This window comes from Pituophis catenifer, unplaced genomic scaffold (assembly GCF_029215685.1).
Source record: "Pituophis catenifer annectens isolate HBS135680 unplaced genomic scaffold, rPitCat1.0.hap2 SCAF_4, whole genome shotgun sequence".
NCBI classification, from domain to species: domain Eukaryota; kingdom Metazoa; phylum Chordata; class Lepidosauria; order Squamata; family Colubridae; genus Pituophis; species Pituophis catenifer.
This window is the reverse complement of record NW_027256884.1, coordinates 122,974,201-122,995,236: the sequence shown is the minus strand read 5'-3', so window position 1 is coordinate 122,995,236 and position 21,036 is coordinate 122,974,201. Positions and strand designations below refer to the sequence as shown.

The window sequence follows — 21,036 nt, the reverse complement described above, 5'->3', positions numbered from 1 at the left end:
TCCACCCTGATTGAAAACCCTACAGGCTAGCTAGCTTCTGTGGAACTGGACTAATCCCTTTTCTCTCTCGGCAGTTTTGGGAGATTTGAGTCAGCGAGGACATTCCGCAAACAGAATCTTGCCATTTTTGCTAAACAAAATTTTTCAAGGAAAGCCAAACGGAAGCGGTTATAGCCCTTGGTGTAAATAAGATGTTTTTGTCACATAGATATGAAGTATTTAATATTCAGATTTCTTACCAGTGGTGAAATCCAAATTTTTTTACTACCAGTTCTGTGGGTGTGGCTTGGTGGGTGTGGTGTGGCTTGGTGGGCGTGGCTTGGTGGGTGTGGCAGGGAAAGGATACTGCAAAATCTCAATTCCCATCTCACTCTGGAGCCAGCCAGAGGTGGTATTTGCCGGTTCTCCAAACTACTCAAAATTTCCGCTACCGGTTCTCCAGAACCTGTCAGAACCTGCTGGATTTCACCCCTGCTTCTTACCCAAAAGATAGGATTCATTTAGGACACTAACCTCTTCCTTTTTAAAATCAGAAATAAGTATTCAGGTATTCCTCGACTTACAATCGTTCATTTAGTGACTGTTTGAAGTTACAACAGCACCGAAAAAAGCGATTGATGACCGTTTTTCATATTTATGACCATTGTAACATGCCTATGGTCACGTGATTTACATTCGGATGCTTGACAGCTGAGTCACATTTATGACGGTCACAGTGTCCTGGAGTCATGTGGTTCCCTTTTGCGACCTTCTGACAAGCATAGTCAATGGGGAAACCAGATTCATTTAACAACCATGTTACTAATTTAAGAACTGCAGTGATTCACTTAACCACTGTGGTAAGAAATGTCGTAAAATGGGGCAAAACTCACTTAAGAAATGTCTCGCTTAGCAACAGAAATTTGGGTCTCGATTGTGGTAGTAAGTCGAGGACTACTTGTAATAATAGGGCATCTTGGAGAAAGACTCCTTTTCAGATGGAAAGATAAATGATAGGTTGCTACTCCGTGACAGTTACAGAAATGCAAAGAGGAATTGAGAATTTTCTTCAAAATAAGTATTTTGTTGTTGTTAGTTGCGAAGTCGTGTCTGACCCATCGTGACCCCATGGACAATGTTCCTCCAGGCCTTCCTGTCCTCTACCATCCTCTGGAGTCCATTTAAGCTCACGCCGACTGCTTCAGTGACTCCATCCAGCCACCTCGTTTTCTGCCGTCCCCGTCTTCTTTTGCCCTCAATCGTTCCCAGCATTAGGTTCTTCTCCAGGGAGTCCTTCCTTCTCATTAGGTGGCCAAAGTATTTGAAAATAAATATAGAACATCAGAAATTCCTGATAGTGATGACCTGATCTGGCAGAGTCATAATTCTGCCTTTTCTGAGGCTGAAAATATCGCCTCTTCTCTCAGAGAGATATTTACTACTAACTGAATAATTTTCCTACCGGTAGTGTGAGTTACAATTGAAAAAAGTGACTTATGACCATTGCAGCACCCCCATGGTCACGTGATCAAAATTTAGGCAAATCCCAGGATCCTGAGGTCACATGATCACGACTTACACCCCCTCCTGCTGGCTTCCCCATTGACTTTGCTTGTCCGAAGTTGGCAGTGAAGGTTGCAAATGGGGATCACAAAGAGCCGTGGTGGCGCAGAATGCGGTATTGCAGGCTTAACTGCCGAATGCCAGCAGTTCGATCCTGATCAGATTAAGGTGGACTCAGCCTTCCATCCTTCCGAGGTTGGTAAAACGAGGACCCAGATTGTTGGGGGGCAGTCTGCTGGCTCTGTAAACCTCTTAAGAGTGGGCTGTAAAGCACCGTAAAGCTGTGTATAAATCTAAGTGCTATTGCTATTACTATCCCGTGACCATAGGATTCTGTGACCATTGTAATTCCAAGCCACTTGTCAAGCACCTGAGTTGCAACCACATGATTACAGGGATGTTGCTACAACTGCAACTACGAGGTACGACCATAAGCCTCCTTGCTTAGGACTTTATTTATTTAGCGTATGGCTGGTCACACACAGTATTAAAACACTTCATTTTTACAGGTTAAAAACAATTAAAACAATAAAAAAACAGTAAGAAAACCTAAAAGGAAAACAGAAATAACATTTCAAAGTTTAATATCGAGGTTGGAGATCCAGTCAGTAGCTGCCGTTGTTATGCAGAGGAAGTCCCTAAAATCTCATGGATACCTTCGGTTAAGGCATTCCCTCACTATATGCTGGATAGTCTGTCGAGGGGCCCCGCAATCACATTGTGCTGAAGGTGTCTTTCCCCATTTATACAGGGAGTCAGCACACACCCCATGAGTTGTTCTAATACTATTATATGTCACCCATATGTGTCGGGGTAGGCTAAATCCTGGAGGTATACTACTAGGACTGATATGCTCGGAGACATCTTGGGGGGAACAGCTATTCCACGCCTCCATCCACTTTTGTGTGGTGTTCTGATGATCGGCCATCAACTTACGCGCTGTCAAGATTGGTGGATTTTTTGACTTTAATCGGCATCTTAAGAGATCAGGAATGTATCCATGTATGGGTAGAGAGGAATTTAACAGGATCTTACTATACTCCCGAATGAGAGCTTCTTGTCGTCGTAAGTGCGGGGGGAGTATGTGACTAAGAACTGGTAACCAGTAACTAGGTGTAGGACTTGCTTAGGTGTAGTACTAGGTTACTAGGTGTAGTAACTAAGTTACTAGGTGTAGTAACTTGCTTAAGACTGTCCTGACATTGAATGTTTGCTGAACAAGTAGTCCCTGAACAAGGACTCTCTGTATTTAGGCAGTAGCAGAGAATACATGATTCAAAAACTTTAAATAATTCCTTAATAATGCAATCACTAAAGGTGCTTTCTTATCTACCTTGATCTCTTTAAGTATAATGCATTTCCTCTGCGTGATGTTCCATTGTTGGAGCTTTGTATAACGTAAGGCAGTGAAGATTGGAACTGGTTGCATTTTCCATGAACCAGCTTAGGTAGGACTTTCATCTGATTGAAGAGGAAGCCAATTCAGATGCTTCCCCTCAATTAGGTTGCAATGGTCCAGGCATTTATACAGGTAGTCCTCTATTTACGACCACAGTTGAGCCCAAATTTTATGTGGCTAAGCGAGACATTTGTTAAGTGAATTTTGCCCCATTTTACCACCTTTCTTGCCGCAGTTGTTAAGTGAATTGCTGCAGTGGTTAACTTAGCAACACAGTTGTTAAGTGAATCAATCTTCCCCATTGCCTTTGCTTGTCAGAAGGTCGCAAAAGGTGATCACGTGACCCTGGGACACCGCCACCGTCATAAATATGAGTCGGTTGCCAAGTATTTTGATTTGGATCGCGTGACCGTGGAGATGCTACAACATTTATAAGTGTGAAAAGCAGTCACAAGTCACTTTTTTCATAACTTTGAACAGTCACTAAATGAACTGCCGTAACTCGGGGACTTCCTGTAGTGCAGTTAGAAAGAAAGTTAATTTCCTAGCTGCTAAATCAGGGCGGGCAGGTATGGCAATTTTACGACCTGTGGACTTCAACTCTCAAAATTCCTGAGCCAACCTTGCTGGCTCAGGAATTCTGGGAATTGAAGTCCACAGGTCATAAAATCGGCATAGTTTGCCACCTCTGTGCTAAATACTGATAATTTTGTGGTCCGCCAGCAGCCTGTGGAGCTAGCAGCGGAGTCAGACAGTGGGGAGGAACATGGGCCAGTCCTGGAGTCTGGGGAAGCCCCGGATGAGGGCTCTGCATCGGAGGCAGAGATGGGGCCAAGGCCATCTGGGAGTGTTGTGCGGACTCCTGAGCCTCCAGAGTTGGACAGCAGAGAGACAGAGGAATAGGAGGAGCCTGTTCCTAGTGCACGCATGCACAGAGCTGCCAGAAGGCAAAGCAGCTAAAGCAAAAAGGATGTCTCAGGAGTAAGACCAGGAGATGATTGGCCCCGCCCATAAGGCTTAAAAGAGCAGCAAAGGCTCTTGGGCTCTTTGTAGGAAAGCAACGTTGCTAAATCTGTTTTCCAGTCGGCGTCTCTTGTTTCTGAACTTCGTGGGGCTTTGCCAAGAAAGGCCTTTGGCAGGGTGCCAAAGAAGATAAAGGTTTGTGATAAGCCCAAAGGACTTTTTCTGAAGGACTTGTTTTGGAATTAATTTGGACTAAGCTGGGAATGAATGTAATTCTCAGCTGTTATAATAAAATAGTTTTGTTTGAGACTAATTGTGTCCTGTAATGACTAAGTGAGCCTAGGTCACAACAGATAACTTCTTGGTTTGAACACCTGCGTGATCTGACTTCTTGCGTCCTTGCTGTGCCTCCCCTCATATCAGAAATATTAAAGCTCCATGCTTAATTATCTCTTTTCTCTCTTTGGTATGAGCAGCTGAATGGTGACTATCTCTCCAAAGGAATACTTCACATTCCAAGTGTGCAGGCATCAAGTGCAAGCTTAATGCAGCGAACAGAGCTTGGATTTGCACTATTTATATTTGAACTTGCCTTGCACTTTTTCTCCGTTATCAGCAAGGAAGGCATCAAAACAACTCACCTTCATTTGCAGGTGAATTTCTTCCAGGTTGGGTCCTAGGTTAGGACACATCATACACCTAATGACGTCACCCCCTCCCCTTCAATTTTTGTTCAGTTTTGCAGAGATTTTCAGATAATATTTCGGGTCCAGTTCAAATGTGAAAAGTTTCAGTTTTGACTCCCTCATTTCAGCTGTGGAGATCCGCTAAATGTAGTTTATTAAAAGGACCAATCAGTGTTGAGGGTTAATCTTTGAATGGTTAAATCATCCATCCTTTAAAAAAAAAAAATCCCTGTTAGAATTTCTGAAAGATGGACAGTATTACTGTATCTGTTAAAATTACCCTGTTTTCCCAAAAATAAGCCCTACCCCCAAAATAAGCCCCAGGTAAAATCATCAGCCAGATGGACGCAATTAGTATGGTGTTTCCCTGAAAATAAGCCCTAACCAGAAAATAAGCCCTAATGCATCTTTTAGAGCAAAAAATAATATAAGACCTGGTCTTATTTTCGGGGAAACACGTTAATTCCTGAAAAAAAGATATCCCTTCTCTTTTCTTCTGCTTCAAATGATCGAACTCTTAATATTATCGTGTGATAGCTTTCAAGGCACAGTTGTGGATTGCTAGGGCTCTGTAAGTCAACTGCTTAAAATGATGTCACTCTGTTGAGCATTATTGTTTCACTCTGTAAGTAGAAATTGTATGGCTTTCGACATTTGTGCCAAGGACAATTTGAACTTTGTTATTTTGCACGTCTAAAACAGGAAAAAAAAAACCTTGTGAAAAAAAAAACACCTAAGTTCTTAAGCAGAAAGTAGAGCTTGGCAGCATACTTTTCATACTTTTTTTTTTTTTTTTTGAGAGAGAGAGTATTAGGATCTTTATAACGCTTTTCTGAAGGACGTTACTTCATGTCCTTCTCTGTTTTAACAACGTATTCTAGACTAAAAATGGCATAGCGTTTCTGTTTGAAACTCTGCTCAGCAGCGGAAATTTTGTATGCCTTTTTGTCTCTGCCAGCATTTGCGGCATGTAGCTCTTGGTGCTTTCTTTGTTTCCCCACCTTTTCTATTTTGGGATCAGAAATAATTCTGGGAAGGAATAAGGCTTTTTTCTGCCTCATGAATTCTGGGTGGCAACCACAGAGCTAAAGGTGAAAAAGTAGAGAGGTTTGTGGCAAAGTTTTCTCAATAGCAGTAGCACTTAGACTTACATACCACTTTACACTGCTGTTCTATTCTATTCTATTCTATTCTATTCTATTCTATTCTATTCTATTCTATTCTATTCTATTCTATTCAAAAAAATTTGATTCATGCATTCACTCAACACTGTGAGCAGGTTCCGATGTGATGGTGGGCAGAATCAGAAAATAAATTGAGTCACGGAATTGCAAGAGTTCACACATTGCCTGTATCTTAAATTTGCTTTGGATTTTTTTTCCCTCATCCCCTTTTCCCCCATTTAAACATGTCTGAACCAGAATGTAATTCATTAAATTATGAGTCCTGCCTTTGCACTACAGACACCCCAGAGAAAATTCATATGTTATTTCTCATTTCAGACATTATAAAATGTAAGTAAATGTCATTTTGATCCAGGAATAGGCCTTTTTTTTCATAATTTGTCTGTCTGGTGAGCTATTGTTGAGCATTCTATACTAAATAACAAATTAATAGATGTTATTGATAAAAAACATACTTGGTGGTGAAGGAAGATCTCTCTCTAAGATAGTATATTAGACATCAATATTCCCACAGTGGGAATCTCAGTTTTACTTTAAATAAAAATATTATTTTTTAATTAGTGCCTGATGACCTCTTGATGACCAGGAAATTAAACTTTTGTTTTAGTTTCTTATCTTTCCTCAGGAAGGAGAACAAATGTTCCAAAACACAAGCACATTTTCGTAATTTATTGAGACAGTTAAACCCTGAGTCTTCGGAGAGGGGCGGCATATAAATTGAATTAATTAAATTAAATTAAATTAAACATGGTGTTTCTCGCAATGAATAAAATGGTACAAAAGCTCTTGGCTTTTGTAATAGCTCAGGGTATTTAGTGCCTTGGGGATTATAGCTACCATTAAAACTATGATAGCATGGGATGACTCAGGAGGTGACAATACGATACCGTGTGCTTGGCAAAAAAGCAAACATCAGAATGGAAATACACGCACACACTCACAACACACACACACACACACACACACACATATGCACACACATATACATATACACACACTATATTTATATATATACACACACACTATATATATATGTCTCGGGGGTGGGGAGGTGTAGGGATATATATATATATATATTTGTTTTTCTTTCTTTTTCGTAGGTTTTATGTGTATGTCTCTTTAGCCAGGTTCTACCTACGTAAACCAAGATATTATGCAGCCCTAGTTCAGTGAAATCACAATTCACTAGTTTCTGGGCTTTTTTTTTTTTTTTCTGGCAGCCAGCAGACCCTTTGCTGCCCATTGGGAAACTAAGATAGATCTATTTCAGCCTTATAAGGCCTCATCAGTTAGCCACACCCTCATCTCATGTATCATGGATCCCTACACCCCCCTACCCCCGAGACATACACACACATTATATATATATATACACTATATATACTACTATACCCACCTGGAAGCTTTCAAGAAAAGACTGGACTGCCATCTGTCAGAAACGGTGTAGGGCCGTGATGGCAAACCTATGGCACGCAGCGCCCTCTATGTGGGCACACGAGCCGTCGCCCCAGTTCATCTCTGCCACGCATGTGCACACGCCTCCCACCAGCCAGCTGGTCTTCAGGTCTCTGCTGCGCATGCACAGGAGGTGTAGTTTGTGCAGTGGGGGGGGATGGGGCGCATGTGTGGGAGGCAGGGTGCACGCACGCGGGCCAAGCGTGCATTGCATTTTGGGGGTTTGGGCATGCGCGCACTTTGGGCACTCAGTCCGGAAAAGGTTAGCCATCACTGGTGAAGGGTCTCCTTGGGCGGGGGTTGGACTAGATGACCGACAAGGTCCCTTCCAACTCTGTTAATCTGTGTGTGTGTGTGTATGTGTGTGTGTATTTCATTTGAACGAAATCCACTTTCATGTTTTAGGTGTTTGAAGTGATCACCATTGATGTGTTATCTGTGTGGAAGAACAAAGGATAAATGCCTGCATGTTACTGAAAAATACATGTGGGGAGCTTTCAGTCAATTTGTCTTTTCTTTGAAATGCTCCCACTCACTGCTTAGAAGATGGTCAAAAGCCTTTGACCATTGAAGCAGTTTTCATAAAAGTCCTGGGAATTTTTAAATGATTGTTCATATACCAAAGATGTAGGAGTTCCTTTTCTCATCTTCAAAATATTTGGATTCTTCAGTGTTGTTACAAAGAGAAAAAGTCAGTTGCTTTCACAGATCAGGCTTATTATTGCCTCTTTAGTTTCTAACTTTCCTCAAATACCCTTTCGTCTTTGTTCATCAATTTTGTACACTTTCACTTAAATATGGATGCATCTATTGGGATGTATTTAGGTGAAATGTCTGGGCGTATTTCCAGTCCCGTGTTGCAAGTTGCATTATAGCAATTCCTTTCCACCCAGAAAGCAGTATCAAATCAAATATTTTGTGCTCCAGGAACCAGTAGAGACACAAAAGGAATAAAGACTAATTTAATTTAATTTAATTAAAGGCTAAAAACTAATTCAGTCTAAATTAAAACCGCAGCAGGGCTCGGAGGAACACTGCAGAGTGGCCAATTCTGGGACAAAAGTCGCATTAGTCGCATAATAACAAATTCAGATAACATAAATTTAATTAAAATGATGCAAACCCTGTAGTTTATTAAGAAAGAGGACTTTGACAGAAATAGCAGTGTGATAATGCTTATTGAGGAGTTGGTCAAGTAAGGCGTGTGACCTTGATGCCACATCAGAAAGAAAAAAGATAAAGACAAAAAAAAAATGATAACAAAAATCAAGCTCAATTTCCTACATTGCTAATTATGTGATGTCAATAAGGGCAAGATAAATTATAAATAATAATATGCACCGTAGCTATAAAATCACACACTTGCTAGATAGCAAATGTATTGCAGTTAACAGAGGAGATCATGAGAGACAGATATACAACTGATACGAGATCGAATTTGGGTCGGTCACTGGGACAAGGGATTTACTCTTCCAAGCTTTTGGACTCATGCTGGAGCCCATCTTCAGGGAACTTTTCTCTACCGAAATACATGCTTTGGGGCTGTTCTGTGAGTCGTGTTTATGGGCTGCCTTCCTATTGGCTGATTGGTGTGGTGATGGCTGTTGATTGGCTGTCGTTTCCTTAGGCTGCCAAGCCCTCGGCTCCTAAGTATTTGATAGGCTGGTGGTAATTCAGCACTCCTGTTGTTTGACCAGGAGCCCATTTCCCAGGCTTCAATCATTTCCCTGGCTATCTTTGTACCTGCTCGGCCGACAATCTTAGTAGCTGCAAAATTAAATGTGTGTCCCTGTTCATTGCAGTGTGAGGCTACCAATGACTTTGGGTCTCCTCGTCTGACCACTCGGTTGTGTTCTTGGTGGTTAGCTTCGTCGCTGTTTCTCCTACATAGTCACAGGGGCAATCCATGCAGGGGATCTGGTGGATTACATTGGAAGTATCTCCCACCTCCAAACGATATTTTACAATGCATAATTTGCCCTCGTACAGTGGCCTCATTCACGAGATATACATCTATCAATTAGGCAGTAATCCTTTAAATGTTCTGTAAATGTTATTCACAGCAAAGTTTGGTTTGCGCAAAATAATGGGCACACTAACAATGTCAGGTAGGTCAAGTTCATCTGTAAATGAAAATTTATATACAATGCTAATAGGGCTGTAATAGATGTAATTATATGTATATGTAACAATGCAGCATTGTCGAGTTGTTCCTAACATTTTCAAATGCAATACTTCAGCGCATTTTTGTCCTTACTTCATGTTTTGATAAACTCTACAACCCTTTTCAGGGAGTATTTCAGGGAGTCCTTATTTTGCTTCATTGCTAAGACGAATAACTACCTTAAATAAGTCTTTTGTGGTATTCTACTTATAAATGTGGAGCCAACATTGGGCAAAGTTGCTCTAGCTGTTTGAAATTGTTTCTTGGATTTACTGATGGGGAATCTGTAAACCATATCTTGTGATACATGTATTTGTTTTCACTACAAGTTCTTTCACTACAGCCTTACTACAAGGGTTCTGTTTAGACTGAAATTTCTCTATCCCTGTCTGCATTTTTAGTCCTCTTATTTTGAAGCTTAGCTGTTCTTGTTGGTTTTATGTGAACTTTTGCACCGGGGTCTCTCTGTCAGACTTCAGTTGAAAGAAGGAAATAGTTGGGTGTGAGTGATTAAGCATAATCTAAACATCAACTGTAACGCTTTGTTATTTCAGACTTCCCACCAACCCCATCGTAGTTCCAGATATGGAATTGTGGGCCAATCACTTAGGCAGCTGTCCAGAGGATAAATCGGCCGATTTCTTGATTTGATTATGGGTTTGAGGTCGCCATAATTTTTTTTGCGTTTGATTTAGTTGCACAGGTTAACTTCTATATTTAACTTTTTAAACAGCTGTGTTTATAGATTAGATTCTATCTTCTGAAGGAGCCCTGCTGCAAACAGTTTTATGCAATTAAAGTTCATGTTAAAAAAAAATAGCCATATAAGCTGCCTCCTGTTGGAGCCAATGTATACAAAGATTTGTCCTTGTAATAGGTGCATTTTGAACAGTGTTTTTCTTTAGCAGAAAAACATGGAACGGCTTTCTGCAGAAGTACAATACACAGTGACATGGACATTCATAGAATCAAAAGGAGTAAAACTGTAGTACAGGATTTGTAGGTGCTTACTTCTTGGTGGGAGCGTGATGGCTCAGCGGTTAAAGACGCTGAACTTGTCAGCTGGAAAGCCGACAGCCTGGGTTCAAGACCCAAGCGCCGCACAACAGGGTAAACTCCCGTTCCTTGCCCCAGCTCCTGCCCATCTAGCAGTTCGAAAGCATGCAAATGCAAGTAGATAAATAGGTACCACCAGTGGGAAGGTAACAGGATTCCATGCTGGCCACATAACCACGGAAATGTCTTCGACAAAGCTGGCTCCCTCGGACAAGAAGTGGAGATGAGCACCTTGCCCTAGTTGGACACAATTTGGGCAGGGAAACCTTTGCCTTTACCTTATTTGCTGGCACAATATATTTACCCCTTTTCTTTGATCAACTGTAAAGGTTTACAGTATTGCATTACTGTAAAGGAGCCGTGGTGGCACAGTGGTTACAATGCAGTATTGCAAGCAAATTCTACCGATTGCCAGCAGTTTGATTTTCACCGACTCAAGGTTGACTCGGTCTTCCATCCTTCCGAGGTCGATAAAATGAGGACCCAGATTGTTGGGGGCAATATGCTAACTTTGTAAACTGTTTAGAGAGGGCCCTAAAGCAATAAGTCTAAGTGATACTGCTATTATTGTATTCTACAATACATGAGTCATGTTTTGTGGGAGCGCATCTGTTTTAAGAACGTATTGGATATATTTGGTAATAAAAGATAAAGGTTCCCCTCGCACATATGTGCTAGTTGGTCCCGACTCTAGGGGGCGGTGCTCATCTCCGTTTCAAAGCTGAAGAGCCAGCGCTGTCTGAAAGCGTCTCCATGGTCATGTGGCCGGCATGACTAAGCGCCAAAGGCGCACGGAACGCTATTACCTTCCCACCAAAGGTGGTCCTTATTTTTCTACTTGCATTTTTTTACCTGCTTTCGAACTGCTAGGTTGGCAGAAGCTGGGGCAAGTAACGGGAGCTCACACCGTTACGTGGCACTAGGGATTCGAACCGCTGAACTGCTAACTTTTCAATCGAGAAGCTCAGTGTCTTAGCCACTGAGCCACCGCGTCCCTTATATATATATTTGTTTAGAACAGCTAACCATTTAAGCTTGATCAAGATTAAATGATATTTTACTCAATATATATAATATATAAATTAAATATATATATATATATATTTGGTAATACACTTTAATAAATTGGACAACTTTGCAACTGTATCAAGATAAAAATTGTGAGCTAGGAACAAAAGAAGCTGCCTTACATTAAATGATGATTACTGGTTCTATACATGTCTGTTTTTTCTACACAATTTGGCAGCAGCTTTTCAGATTTCCAAAAGAAATTTTTCTAGCCCTATCCAGATTAAACTAAGGGCATTCTGTATGTGAAAACAGACAAATGGTTGCCCTATCTCTTCTTGAAAACCTCTAGTGATGGCGCACCCACTGGTGGAGGCAAGAAGTGGGCATGGCTAGTCTAGTGAAGAGAAGGACCAGGGGAGACATGATAGCAGTGTTCCAGTATTTGAGGGGCTGTCACAGAGAGGAAGGGGTCAAGCTATTCTCCAAAACACCTGAAGGCCAGACAAGGAATAATGGATGGAAACTGACCAAGAAGAGATTCAATCTAGAAATGAGGAGGAACTTTCTGACAGTGAGAACAATCAACCCATGGAACAGAAGTTGCCTTCGGAAGTTGTGGGAGTTTCATCACCAGAGAATTTCAAGAAAAGATTGGACTGCCATTTGTCAGAAATGGTCTCCTGCTTGAGTGGGGGGTTGTACTAGATGACCTAGGAGATACGGAGGAGATACGGAGGATCCCGGATCTGCGCACCTTCCCCCGCGCTGTGAAGACCTTTTTATTCCACCAGGCGGGCTTGGCCTAATCTTTTCCCTCTTTTTAATATGTAAATTTTAATCTGTTTTTAAATTATTGGGGTGTTTTAATCTATCTGGGCCAAAATGATTTAATTTGATTTTATCTGGTTTTTAAATTTTTTGTATCTATGTATTTTATTGTTTGGCTGTTCACCGCCCTGAGTCCTTCGGGAGTAGGGCGGTATACAAATCAAATAAACTAAACTAAACTAAACTAAACTATAGGGTCCCTTCCAACTCTGTTAATTGTTAATCTGAGGCAAGAAGGAGGCAAGAAGTTTTTTTTACTGTTATTCACCTACAGACAGAATCTTGCCAGACTAAAATAATTATTTGCATAATTATAGCTACACTCTGTGAATCGCTAGGGAGGATCCGTCCTTGCCCTCTTCTGCCCACCAGACATTCCAACTCTCTGTCTCTTTGGCCACTGGGGAAGTGCCCTTCCCTCCTGTGACTCCAGACTACATTCCATCACAAATTTTTAGTCTTAGATTAGGATTAGGTGTTTACCGAGCATTCTTTAAGAAAGAATTAACAATAACAACAGCAAGTTTGATCACATCAACCAGCAGGTTTATTGTATATAGCAGAGGTGTCAAATTGGCGGCCCACAGGCAGGATGTGTCATACGTAGGCCACACCCACCCCAACTCTGCGAAGGCAAAAGAACCACCGCAACATGTCACGTGGCATCAATGTGATGCGGCGTGTTTGACATCCGTGGTATATAGTAATACCACTGAAGTGTTGTGGCCCATCAGCGGTCTGTGCAGCTAGTAGCTGATTCAGACAGCGAGGAGGCTGGTGTGGTGCTGCGCCAGCAGCCTGTGCAGCTGGCACTCGAGTCGGACAATGAGGAGGCTGGAGAAGATGTGGTGCCAGAGGCAGGGATTCAGCCAGGGCCTTCAGAACCTCCAGAAGCTCCCTTAAGTGAAGAGGATGAAGAGGAGGAGCCTCTTTTCGATGCACGGGTTCGCAGAGCTGCCAAAAGGCAGGAGTGGCTCCTCAGGAAGAGGTCTCCTCGAGAGTAAGGCTTGGGGCTAATTGGCCCCTCCCTTAGCCTATTTAAGGAGGAACGCCGACTGAAGCAATTTGCAGGGAACAACTTCATTCACATACCGTTATGTCTTGTCTTGCTTATCTTATCAGCTTCCTGCAAATTGCTTCTGGGCATTCTGCCAACAACAGTAAGCTTTCAGTATTATTCTTTGAATTCTTGACAGCTGTTAATGCAGTTAATTAACAGCTGTTGTTGTAAAAAAAAAAAACTGGTTTATTTAGTAAACTAAGGTTTGAACGGACGTTGTGTGTGCTGTGTTCTTTGGGGTCCGTAGCTGGAGCAGAACATGAAGGAACAGGATGGCCTTTCCATTGCATTGACGACTAACAGAATTTTCTTTTAAATATGATGGAATTTATGAATGCATTGTGTTTGATATGATAATACTATGAGTTTTGAATGCCCTAATAATTACTCTGTCTTTTTTTTGTTTTGGTTTATAGGAGGGGGTTGCTTACAATTTACATGGCCAATTTGGTAAGTAATGCTATTATCATGCAGTATACATAAGCATGAAAGCTATGTATAAATATATAGACTTACTCCTCTTTTCATCCCATGAGATGTAGGCCCTTTCGTTGGCTTAACTGATACCTAGAGGTCAAAATCCATATTTCTTTTGGAGCTGAAAAGACATTTTTTTTAAAAAAAAATTTGATTTATATGCCGCCCTTCTCCGGAGACTCAGGGCGGCTTACAATGCGTTAAGCAATAGCCTTCATTCTGTTGTATATTTTATACAAAGTCAGCTTATTGCCCCCACACACTGGGTCCTCATTTCACCTACCTTAGAAAGGATGGAAGGCTGAGTCAACCTTGAGCCTTGGAGAGATTCGAACCAGCAGAAATTGCAGGCAGCTGTGTTAATAACAGGGTGCATTAAACCACTGTACTATCAAGGCTCTTATAAATAAGGTTTCTGGGCTGAAAAGTAATTATCATGTTGTCTTAGTCTTAGTCTTCTTCAACCGATGCCTTCCAGCCAGCCCACCTGATCTAATGCAAATTGGATTTCTGGGAGCAGTAGGTTATTTAATTACCATTAAAGTTGTTGATAATAAATTTTGCTTGGAGAAAAAGTATATAATGTGACTTGCATTAAAAGTCAATAATAAAAAACAGCAGAACTACCATTGAGCATAATCTTATGATTCATGATGATTGTATTTTATGATGATGATGATGAGTTTTCACTTGTTGCTTGTATGTACTGGAGACAAATTCCATGTGTATCCAATCATACTTGGTCAATAAAGAATTCTATTCTATTCTATTCTATTCTATTCTATTCTATTCTATTCTATTCTATTCTATTCTATTCTATTCCATTCCATTCCATTCCATTCCATTCCATTCCATTCCATTCTTAAAGTAAAGTTATTTTAGGTGTTCAGCAAGGTGGAAAACAGGGAAAAGAAGTTAGAATGAAGTGCATAGTAGGGTTGTTTAGGATATCCTTACTTAGATTTAATACCAGTAGGAATAGAATAACCACAGGGCTGTGCTACAGAATTCTTAGAAAATATACAGATTGTGTGAGAAATCTGCATTCACACAGGACGGCAAGGGGGTGGGTAAGAAGCTGGAAGCCCTTGAATGAAAAACAAGACGTTTGGTTTAGATGTGACAGGAAGATAATCTTTGGATTCTGTGAGGGCATTGTGTGATTAGAGTGTTATTAAAAAATAACAGGAACAATAATTTTACAAAGTGGTGTAAAGTTAAAAATAATTGTCCCACACCCTGCACCCATGAATCATGTTAAATATGTGTGTACAAACTGTTCATGGATAATTTACAGTCGTTAAGCAAAAAGCCTTAAGGATATGACTTTAACAACAAAGTTTCTTTTAGAGGGTTTTTTTAAAATTCCAAAGATGTCTTTATTTTAATTATTATACACAAGGTACTGAGGCAAGAGGGGAATGAGCATCAGCGATATTTGTACCCCCAGATTCGGGTTGTTCCCCCAATCTTGGAGCCCATCCAAGCTGATTTTTTCCCCCACAGAAGACCCTCTCCTGGAAAGACCCTCCCCTAATTTCCCAAGAAGCATTAGGGAAGCCCCCTCCCCCCACATCTCCCTCAATATCCCCTCCCCAACCTCCAAGAGGCATGAAGTTAAAACAAACCAGGATCAAACTAGCCACCTTTCATTCATCACAGCTTGGAGCGAGCTTGTGCAGGGGGGTCTCCTTGCATACGTGTGTGCAAAGGAATCTTTCAACCTCAGCTGTTGAGGTTGAGAGTTTTTCAAATAAGGCTAACTTAACTGAGAAAATATTGAAAGTATTGCTTATTATTGTTGTGCTAATAATCTCAAATATATATATTTAAATGCCTCTGTTAGTTGAATAAAATATCTAAATTCATAAATCCATTAAAGTAATATATTTATTAAGCAACTAAACTTTTATGAAACAAGTAGTCCTCGTATAATGACAGGACTGGAATTTCTGATGCTAAGTTGATAAAGCATGATGTTACATGTACGTGCCACTTAGCAACAGCAATTCCAGCGGTCCCCAGTTACCATTGTTAAGCAAAGACTGTGCGGCTCATTAAGGGAGGCTCTTCAAGCGATCACGATTTCTGACTTCCCGCTGGCTTCCCCATTGACTTTGTTTGTGGGAAGCTGGCAGGGAATGTTGCAAATCAGAGTCATGTGACTGCGAGACACTGCAGTGGCTGGAAATCTTTAATGGTTGCTGAGTGCCAAATCACAATCACATGACCAGGGGGGCGCTGGGAAGACCCAAACTTTTGAGGATCCATCATAGCTACCACTTACTCAGTTCTTTTGTAAATGTGAATGATTGCTGAACAAGCAATTGTTAAATGAGGATCACCTGTAATATGTTTTGGATTTCATAGCATCCTTCTTTAGATAAAATAGATTCATGTACCTACTGATGACTAGATAATTGATAAAGTTGTTAGGCAACTTAGGTAACTGACTGGTTTTTTTAAACATTGTTTTGTATTAATATAACAATTTAATATTACCTCTGGCGTTATTAGTCTAAAGACTGAATCTATATTAGTCTTCCCCAACCTGAACCATCTTTAGGATTTGAGCTAATTTCCAGAATTTTCAATTGTTGCTACATTGGCTGGGAAATTTTTAGGGTAAAAATCCTGAGAACTTAAAGAAGGCTGTTCCAGTTGTTCTTTATTTGTTTTTCAATTCCCTGGATGACTCTTTCTTCCAAGGATGAAGGAAACTTTTGATTGTTTAGCAACTAGACTGTGTATGTGCAGAAATGGAGGATCAACTGTTATTTATTTATTCTAACCTGGCAGTGTGGGAGGGCTGTTAATGTGACATGTTAACAACACTATTGCATATCAGAAGATGAATCAACTTTTATTTATGTACCGTTTCCCTGAAAATAATCTTATATTAATTTATGCTCCAAAAGATGCATTAGGGCTTATTTTCTGGTTAGATCTTATTTTTGGGGAAATACGGTACTAAATGCACCCATTTCACTGACAATCTTAACTCAGGCTTATTTTGGGGGTAGCGCCTATATTACGAGCATCCTGAAAAATCGTGGTAGGACTTATTTTCCGGTTGGGTCTTATTTTTGGGGAAAGGGGGTATTTATTTATTATGTTTATAAACTCAAGTGATTGAATATACCTGATACTTCTTCTTCCTCCTATTTTCCCCCTAACAACTACCCTATAAGATAAGTAGGGCTGACAGAGTGTGTCTGGTCCAAACTTACCCAAGTGGCTCTCTTGCCTAAGGTGAGACTAGAACTCACGGTCTCCTAGTTTCTAGCCTAGTGCCTTAACCGCTAAACCAAACTTTCAGTAAACATGTCCACTAAATAAAAAATAATAATAAACATGTCCAAAGACCACAAAAAAACCCTTCATCATTTTTTTCTGTCCCCTCCTACTCCATCAAATCTTGACTGGTGAAAAATCCTTAGAAACAATACTATTTTCTAAACATTGAATTAGCCAACGAAAATATTGCCTCAATTCTGATTTTGGATGTTGATGTGTTTCTCATAGATTACATATCTGCTTTTCCATGTAATACTGAATAAAAAGTGATGTTAAAATAAGTTGAGGTTTAGTTCTAAAATGGGAGGATTTTTTCCCTTTATTATTCTAATGGAATATATCTGCCCATTATAACATAACAGACTTAAAGTAAAATCTAAGTTTAATATAAGCACTGCAGGATGTTTATTTTTTAATTTGTTCAATATATATTTTTTGTTTCCTCTAGAAGCCTAAGAATGTATACATAATTCTTTTTCTTTCACTTTTTCTTGGCAACAGCAACCCAGTGGTACTGGTTGTGCTGAGTATGTTGTGCTGAGAGACAAAGACTGTCCCAAAGTCACTTTATGACCTTTCATAGTTACTTGAACCAGGTTTTCCCCGTCTCCACATGCTTAAATACAATAAAATATAGACATGTAGTCTTTTACTCAAATGAATGATGATCTATAACAGGGGTGTCAAACTTGATTTCATTGAGGGCCGCATCAGGATTGTGTTTGACATCGGGGGGCCAGGGTAGTTGTGGCCAGCTTGACGTCACTTGGATCGGGGGCACCTGTGGCCCGAGCGCTCTGTCAGCAAAAATGGGCTCCCGAGCTCCATTTTCGGCTGCAACAGCCTCTTGCAGCCCTCTGCCAGTGAAAATGGAGCTTGGGGGCACATGTGGTCTTTGCGAGCTCCATTTTCAGCTGCAACAGCCTCCTGCAGCCCTCTGTCAGTGTAAACACAACCCTCCCCCCCCGAGCGGAGCCACCCCAGTTTTCGTTGACAGAGGCACTGCGGGCTGGACCTTCGCTGTTTCCAGGGTGGATCTAAGCTGGATGATTCTTAGTATCTTTCCTTCATTTTTTTGGTGGTTGAGACCACTGAGAGTTACCTGAGCCAGCAGAGGTTCCTCATTCTTGAGGTAGGTAGATGTCTTTTGGTCTTTGGTTTTAATAAAACAACCAATGATCTCACTAGGAGCCTGTACAAAAAGATATATGTAAACTAATACTAGATCTAACGTAGGGAGGAATGTAGACTAGCATCTCAACCAGTTGCAATCAATGAATCAACATTTCTGTAATACCGAGGAACTGAAAATGATAGTCGCTGGTACTGGATGCTGGACAAACGTTCACAAGTCTTTCCAAATCTATTTTGGATGGCACATGTTGATGGCAAGACATTTTTAAGATGGCCAGAAAAGGGATGTATTGGTAACATATCTGTATATATTAGACGATCCTTCTAAAGATATATTGAGATCAAAGAGAACCCCAGATTCCAGCTAGAGGAGAAAATGATACGTGATCACAGCAGTTATTTTTGTCTGATAAGATAGGAAAAGTGGGCCTAAGATCACTCTTGAAAGTAAAAGACACAGAAGGTAAAAAGCTGGCAAAAAAATATGGAGGAAGTACATCAAAGAAGATCCCAAATATTTAATCCCAAGGGGGAAAAAATTCTTTATTAATCTTTGCTCTAGTTCCTAGCTTGAAGCTTTCAAAACATTTAATAAAACCCATAGAACAGGGATGTCAAATTTGATTTCATTGAGGGCTGCATAAGGGTTGTGTTTGACGTCGGGGCGGGGTGCTGGGGGGGCATGGCCAGGATGGGCGTAGCCAGCTTGATGTCACTCGTGTCAGGGGTGCCTGCGATGGCCCAAGCGCTCTGCCAGAGAAAACGGGTTCCCAAGCTCCGTTTTCGGCTGCGATGGCCTCCTGCAACCCTCTGCCAGCGAAAACGGACCTCCCGAGCTCCGTTTTCACTGGCAAAGGGCTGGTCCTTCATTGTTTCCAGGGTGACCCAGCTGTCCAGATCTAAGTACCTGGCGGGCTGGATCCGACCCCTGGGCCTTGAGTTTGACATCCTTGGCATAGAATAATATTGAACTTCTATAGAACAATGAACTGGGAATAAAGCTAACAGAATGTCTGAAACAAAAACCTGTACCCCTGTTAGGTATTAATGGGTTTAGCCTGGTTTGGAAATTTTGGGAGACAATTCTTTCAGAGTAAAGTTGTGGTCATCATCTTTCTTACAATAATAAAGTCTGGAGCAGCATACTCATCTGCAGCGACATTCAAGGCCAAATGTTGGGGTTGGGTCATACGTTAGAACTAGTTTGTACCCCAGGACAATGGCGACGTGTTTTTTGAGTTGGTGCATGTTGTCATCTAGTCCCTTGTTGGGGACAGGTTACCGCAAGTCAACCTTGGAGTTTTCTGTGGCTGTTCCCCACAGCAGGGAGGAGGGGACCTATGCGATCAGTCTGTCCCAGATGCTGATGGACCCTGTGTGGCTTCTGAGGAAGCTTCGGATAATTCCTGAAGCTCAAATGCCCTATGGTTTTAGTTGCTGCTTGAAATGTGCAGGCAACGGTAGCTTTGGATCAGATGACATCTAGGCAGACTTGGTGTGGCTGTTGATCCTGGAGGGTCCTTTGGTTCTTGGAGGAGAGTTAGGAAATGAAGTGGCTCAAGAGATGACTAGAAGGCCACCGGAGGAAGACAAAAGAGTCCAAATTCTATTGAATCTGCTTTCTGGTGTACTGCTTTGAAGACAATTTGGAACCATCAGCTAGTTCAGAGTACAGTGACACGTGCATTTTGGATGTGCCACAATACATCCATGTAACTGTGTGTGCTGCACTGGCTCCACATAAACTCCAGGGTACAATTTAATGTGCCAGTTTAAAGCTGATGGTTTTGACCATCTCACTTGAGGTGATCTTCTCGTTTAATGACCACGATTTCCTAGGTCAGGTGTCAGCAACCTGTGGCTCTGGAGCCACGTGTGGCTCTTTGGGCCCTCTGCTGTGGCTCCGTGTCGGGTGATCCCACCTCTGGCTGGCCCTTCCCCTCGCTCTCCCCTCCCAGTCACTCCTCACTTGGCCTAAGAAGGTAAGAGCAATGTCGGGGGATGGAGAAGCGGCCAGGGCAGAGACAGAGAGATACAGAGAGAGGGGGAGAGAGAGAGATACAGAGAGGGAAGGAGAGAGGGAGATATGTCAAAAGAGTTTTCTGGTTCCCGGTGGTTTTTAACAACTGGTTCTCTGCCCTAATGACCAGCTGGGTAGGCGTGGCTAGGGGGGTATCATGTGACTGGTGGAAGTGAGTGGCGTCGAGTTGGCCACGCCCACCCAGATTTTGTGTCTCCCGGTGTTTTCTGTGAGAAACGGGTCCAAATGGTTCTTTGTGTGTTTAAGGTTGCAGACCCCTGTCCTAGGTGATCTCCTCGTTTAATGACCACGATTCCAAAAAGTAAATCAGTAAGGTTCATTGTTTATAGAAAAGCTTTGATTGTATCAATTATGTCAAGGTAAGGAATGTGCTCAGAAAAACAGGAATCCCACAAAACATCTCATTGTCTTCATGGATAACTTAAATACAGGTCAGGAAGTCAGTCCAACAACATGGTGAAACAGATTGCGTCAAGGAGTGTGTTAAGGCTGCATCCTCCATCCCCCATCGCCATTTAATCAACCTACGCGTGGAATATATTTCTAGCCTTAACCATAAAGTTAAATGGATTAACAAGTCCTAAGGTAGTCCAGAACCTTAACTGAAAAGTTAATCATAATCATAAATGTGTTCCAAGTACCTCCACATTGAGGATTTCAGTCAAATTAATTCACTGTGAAATTAATTCTGCAAAAAACTTCTCAAACGAAACATCAAACTGTGTAAGAAAGAGTAAAT

The 21,036-nt window shown here is 41.3% G+C and overlaps 1 protein-coding gene across 1 annotated transcript in view; it reads left to right on the top strand.

The window, feature by feature from the left end:
- TMEM135 (transmembrane protein 135) overlaps positions 1-21,036 on the top strand; it is a 178,667-nt gene that overhangs the window by 23,653 nt on the left and 133,978 nt on the right. Inside the window, exon 4 of the mRNA XM_070944028.1 lies at positions 13,765-13,798. Within this exon, the coding sequence (XP_070800129.1) occupies positions 13,765-13,798 (34 nt within the window). The remainder of the gene's footprint in view (positions 1-13,764; positions 13,799-21,036) is intronic.